At 48.0% G+C, this 6,011-nt stretch overlaps 1 protein-coding gene across 1 annotated transcript; it reads left to right on the plus strand.

The window, feature by feature from the left end:
* The first annotated feature begins 2,424 nt into the window (after positions 1-2,424).
* On the plus strand, positions 2,425-5,432 carry LOC136465267 (uncharacterized). Its single transcript, XM_066464072.1, has 2 exons — positions 2,425-3,748; positions 5,326-5,432. The coding sequence occupies exons 1-2, from the start codon at positions 2,425-2,427 to the stop codon at positions 5,430-5,432; spliced, it is 1,431 nt and encodes a 476-aa protein (XP_066320169.1).
* Positions 5,433-6,011: the final 579 nt, after the last annotated feature.

The following is a 6,011-nucleotide window of genomic DNA, read 5'->3' on the forward strand; positions in this document are numbered from 1 at the left end:
ACGCATGACATAGTTAGGCATGAACCCTTACATCCTCAATTCCAAATTATAATTAGCTTTAGTTTGTCCTAAATTAAACTTCATTCCTAACTTTGAGCAAGTCTTTCAAGGAATATATTAGCATCCATAGTTCAAATGAATGCATCACATCAAGACATATTTTATACTCCCTCCATTCGAAATTGTAGGCCGTTCTAGCTTTTCTTGATGCATAGCTTTTGCTATGCTCCTAGATATGCCGTATATGCATAATGAAGCTATAAACCTACTCAGAATGACTTACAATGCTGCTGATATTCCTTTTTCCGTTGAACTCGCTCGTTCGTTACCACCAGTGACGTCACAAATGCAACGGAACCACTCCTACACATTACACAACCACGAGGACAGTGGAGAGAATCTTCTGCTGTACTATGTGGCAGACTGGCGTGTATGATCCCGTGCGGCACCGCGGCATGCATGCAGGAACAAATAATATTCCTTCGTCTCCGTCCTTCGTCCTCCCTGTGACGCCGACGACGTTCCATCTGTGGTGTGGTGCGACGCCGTGACGCTCACTGGCCGACTAACGTCAGCGTGTATGGGCAACCGCGCTCAACGTAAATCCCCATCGGTCATGTCGCTAGGCCGGCCACCGCCACGATCGTCGACTCCGGCCGCCGGCACGGTCATCGGCAGCCTACTGGCGATGGAGGCCTACGAGACCCTGCTAGCTGTCGGACGCAGCCCTTGGGGTTGGGGAAAAGTGAGCCACCAGCCCACGGTGGACTACTGGAGTACAAGACGTCATCGTGATTACGGAAGCTTGTTGGATAAGTTAGTTAATAGTTAATTCGCTGTACAAATTGGTCGGTGGCCCTTTTGGCGTGAACTACTTCAGCAATATTTTTTAGCGAATGAACAGTATTTTACTCTCACAACATATCAGTATAAGTATCGGCATAAACCAAATTTCAGCGAAACGAATAAATCCATAAACCACAAGTTTGTGATGGTGCACACACACTGACACATTCTTCTGAAAAATTATATACTTGTTTTGTATATATGTACTGGCCTCCACACACATTCTTTCAAATTCGATGTAATTAGTTTGCTTTGTGTCATTTTCGGGGCGGACTGTCGGATTTTATAGATCGACAGTTTTTTTCCACTGCAACTTTCGACGAGTTTTGGAAGGCACTCATCTTTCCATCGCTCACGTTTCCATTCCAAAAGCATTTGCAGCGAGGACACGTTAACGCCAAAAGCTATGTGGCGCGACACTATTTATCCGTTAAATACAACACACACACATAATAATAATAATAATAATAATAATAATAATAATAATAATAATAATAATAATAATAATAATAATAATAATAATAATAATAATAATAAAAAATAAATAAATAAATAAATAAATAATAACCTAAATGCTTCTTACTGCATGCACGTGCTGAGAGGCTTCGCTATGCACGCAATAGAAGACAAAAAAAAAATTGCATGCGAACTCACTTGCCGGCTGCCGCCACCATCGGAGATGAAGCATGCCGCGGTGTTAGGGTTCAGGGTTTTGGGGTTTCCATGCTCTTCAGCTTAGAAGGGAGCTTCCATGGAGGACGTCGGACCAACGGCGACGGTGGTCAAGACGAAGGCAGGGGCGCCGCCCGTCGGGTGGTGGGTGAGGCCGTTTGGACGGTGCCGGCCGGGAGGGTGACAACCGGAGAAGAAGAAGAGGTTAAGATTAGTGTGGCAGCGGTGGAGGGTGACGGAGGAGGTGGAGGGCACCGCTGGAGCAAGGGAGGGGGTCGAGACGGGGACGCTCGCGCCGGATCTGAAGCAGAGGGCTCGGGTTAGGGTTGGCCGTGATCGAGGGCGGAGGTGATGTGGACGTTGCCGGAGCCAGGCATGGTGAGGAGACGATGGGGAGCGCAGGAGAAAGAAGGGAAGGTGCACAAGGAAGAAGAGAAGGCGTGCGAGGAAGGAGGTGTGCAGGCGGAGTTTGCGGCTGTGTGCGGGCTGTAATAAGGTCCTAATAATAATAATTTCTTTTGTCGCAAAGCAAATTTCATTTACGGGTACCAAACTATTGCTTCCTCCTATTCCTATAATTATTGGTGAAGTGAGGATTACACCCATATATTCTTGTGAAATATTTCTAAGTTGATAGGTAATGTATTGATTGGAGCTCACTTGGGTTAGGCGGTTAGGCCTGCAAAGGCCCATCGTGGCCCTGGGAATGAACGGAATGTTCGTGAAGAAGGCCGAGCACGTAACCGTTATCCTGTATAAATTACCATCCTGCCATCCCATTTTCCACCGAATCGCCAGGCCACCACCAAATCACCCCAAACCCCACCGCCACCCTCTCGCCTCAACAACCCCAGCGTGGTCTCCCTCTCCCTCGCTGCGGGAAGCCAAGCGCACCAGCGAGCGCCGATGGAGAGGCCTTGGCTGATCCTACGCCGCGTACTCGACGTCGTCCCGCCCGGCTTGCACGCGGGCGCGGAGGAGCAGCACGCGGGGGTCGAGGAAGCCGAGGAGCACGACGTCGCAGCCGAGGACGCGGCGGCGCAGGCGCAGGCGCAGGCGCAGGAGGAGGACGCGGCGATAGAGGCGCAGATACAGCTGGAGGAGAGCGTCGTGGACGTGAACACGGACGAAATGGCGTCGGTGTTGGCGCACGCGGCGATGGACGCGTTCGCCCCCGACTTCACCATCACGATCGCGCGGCCGCCGTGGGTCTCCTCCCTCTTCGTGCGCCTCCATTCCCACCCCGACCCGGCGAGACCCGACATGTACCCCTACATCATTGCCACCGGGCGCTTCTGCCTCCTCGTCCACTTCGCCATCGCGCCCTCCTACGGCACCAACTTCGACCAGGAACCCGACAACAGCCACCTCGTCGTGGTGCGCCACTTCCTCAGGGACGACGACGGTGCCGAGATCGATGCGTGCGCCGTGCACATACCCGAGCGCCCCTTCTACGACTTCGTCAACCTGCCCGCCCTAAGCAACATCGAGAGCGTCGGCCTCGTCTGCAACCAAGAAACAGGTCACTTCCAGATTGCCGAGCTCATTGTTACCACGGGTGCTCCACAAGCCGTCGTCGTCCTCTACACCACCGGCGTCTGGTATGGGAACATGTATGTTAACCCCTTATTAGCGAGGGACCGCCACCGGAATTGGGTACCCCACGGCACAGTCACCATCAACAGCACGGTCTTCTGGTTCGACCTCTCGTGGGGGATCATCAGCTGCGACCTCTCCCAACCGGACCTGCTGCAGGTGCTGAACTTCCACCGCCTCCCGCCTGGTCGTGTCCTCCGAGCCGGAGCCGGAGCCCTGCTGGACCTCCACTGCAGGCGCTGCATCGCTGTAAGCGAGAACTTGGTGCGGTACGTGGAGATCATCCTCAGCCCCCACGGCCACGGAGCGGCGACGGTGAACATGTGGTATCGAGACATGGAGGACAATCCATGGCAATGGGTAATGAACTATACGGAAAGCTTCGAGGACATCTGGGACCACGAAAGCTACGACCTGACCGGGCTGCCGCCGAACCCTCCCACGCTCGTGGGCGTCTCCCCGGTGAACTCCAATGTGGTCTACTTCTCCCTGAACCAGCGATTGTTCGGCGTCAATGTGCCCGAGCACACGGTGGTGGACTGTGAGCAATATGATCCGCTGAACAGGCCAGGGCCGGACGACGAGCCGGTCACAAGTCGCTACCTCATCACTTGGAACCTGGATGCGGATGGAGGTAACACAACTTGGAACCACGTTTGATTGTGTTTGCTTGTTTCATCCAGTTCTGTTGCCGCTATTCAGATATCATGCATGCAAGTGATTCCCGCTGCTGGATTAGATGTTTATCTGCTGCTTGCTTGTGTTCTGCAGTTACATGCTCCAAATGTCAATGTACAGATCGAATTGCCTGATCAATTTTTCTGCATGTAGTATATTAATGATCATCATGCATGTGTCCTTTTAGTTTCTTGTACTTCTTAGTACTGCATTCCCTGTTTTATAGGAGGTTGGCCAAGAGAAGTACAGATCTCATGTAATTGTGTTTCATGGTGACATGGTTTGTGAATTAGTTTGCTGATGATGCCATACTTTTGAATCTGTTTGAGTTTGCATGATGATGCAGAATGCAGTTGTCTACTCGTCTTGCTTATTTCATTTGGATACATGACCATAATCTAGTTTTGGCATCCTTACTAAAATCAGATAAAATTGCTAACTAAGTGATTTCCATTTCTCTGTTTCTGATCCTTATTGACTGAAAATGGATTCCATCAACCTGTACATAGCACATTAGCTGAACTAGTTGAAGTTACACATTCAACAAAGGTAGATATCTAGCATGCACTTCATATTAGGGGCAATCTTGTTCTCATGAGTGCTTTATCAACCATTTAATGTTTCTGTGGTGGTTCTCTGTTGACTACTAGTGGTGTCCATTTTTTTTTTCTGTGAATGCAGTTTGAGATCACATTTCTGTCAATACAAATAACTTGATTGTGCCAATGCTTGAACTGATGTTAGGAGGCTATGATTATTCCATAAACTTTTCAACGGGGGTTACGTGTAGAGTAATAAGTTTTACCTGGGCAGCCTACAAATGCAGATAGTTTGCATAGGGATTTACAAGCTCAGTTACATTGCATTTTGAATTGCTTCTTGAAACAGTGATTATCCCATAAATAGGACGTTCCATTATTGCATACTGGTATTGAAATGAAATTACTCTTTCACCTTGTTGCAGCAGAGTTTCTGGGTTCATCTAACTTCATTCTTTATAATCAGTCTTTTCTTACATGGAGGATTTCTTTTTTCCTATGGAAAAAGTGACACTTGCATGACATATGCTGCATCGACCTTTTACAGATTTTCTCTTGGCAATTTTGTATCGATCACTATCAGTGTCAATTGATGTCAGAAACTAGATTCGGCTGGTTAATAGTTTTCCTAGCAAGTACTTGTACATTATTTTTGCATAACCAGTTCACACACAAGAGCAGTCATAGCAAACTAGATAACATAGCAGGGCTGACTCTGCGCCGGCCTTTGCATGTGGCTACAGTGCTGCAGGTGAGCCGTTCGGCGCCTGCACCTGCAGCGGCTACAGTACCACAGCAGGAACCTTTTCGGCGTCGCCTTCCCCTTACTGTGTGTTCACACCAGGAAGCAGTAGATTATTCTAACAAGCTTGTCATAGCAGAGTAACAAGGCAAATCTCCAATCACATTTAACGTCGTTGTGATAATAACTGTGTTAATAGTTTGGTGCTCTCCCACTAACCATTGTCTGACTACCATTTCTTCTCTGAAGCAGCAATAAACGAGGGGCATCAGCCAGATGATCCTTCAGACCATGGGGATTCAAGTGATAGTGGACCGATGGACGAAGGGGAGATCGACTACGAGACACCGCCGGAATGATATGCAGCGAGTTTTGACTTCCAAATCTCAGCTCACTGAGGAGGAAGCCAATGGTGGACATGAGCGATGGTAGTTCTTAGCCATGGGAAACTTGTTCAGGACGACCGAAAAGAAGGGATATGAACTGCTCTGTGTTCTGTTTGTACATGCTTTCTCCTGGAGATGTTATAGAAGCTGAGGCTTAACGTGATGGATGGGATAGACTAAATGAAACATTTTTTGGCTGCCATAATCTGATGGGTTTCTTCTATTCTCTTACTGCCTGTCAATTTGTTTTTTCTCTGAATTTTCGTCCTGACTGCATTTGTTTTGAACCCAGTTTGAATCTTACATATCCAAATGTCTAATTGGCTGCATCTCTATCTCTACAACATTTAGATAATTTAGACTTTACATAGTAAAACATTCAGAGGTTTAGAGAGTTTTTAGGTAGTTGACATGCTCATCTGAACAATTTAGGCAATGGACCTTTTTGCAAAAAAAAAAAAATGATGCTAATACTAACATCAAGGGAATATTTCTCAGTACAAGCTTGCTGTCCAAAAGGTTGCATGCAAGTTTGTAAACTTGTAGCATTGT

Source organism: Miscanthus floridulus, chromosome 7 (genome assembly GCF_019320115.1).
Source record: "Miscanthus floridulus cultivar M001 chromosome 7, ASM1932011v1, whole genome shotgun sequence".
Lineage (NCBI taxonomy): Eukaryota > Viridiplantae > Streptophyta > Magnoliopsida > Poales > Poaceae > Miscanthus > Miscanthus floridulus.

Bases quoted from the DNA above. Each gene is read 5' to 3' on its own strand.
- LOC136465267 (XM_066464072.1), top strand. From the start codon at position 2,425: ATGGAGAGGCCTTGGCTGATCCTACGCCGCGTACTCGACGTCGTCCCG. The intron at 3,749-5,325 runs GTAACACAACTT...TCTCTGAAGCAG, and splicing joins GAACCTGGATGCGGATGGAG to CAATAAACGAGGGGCATCAG.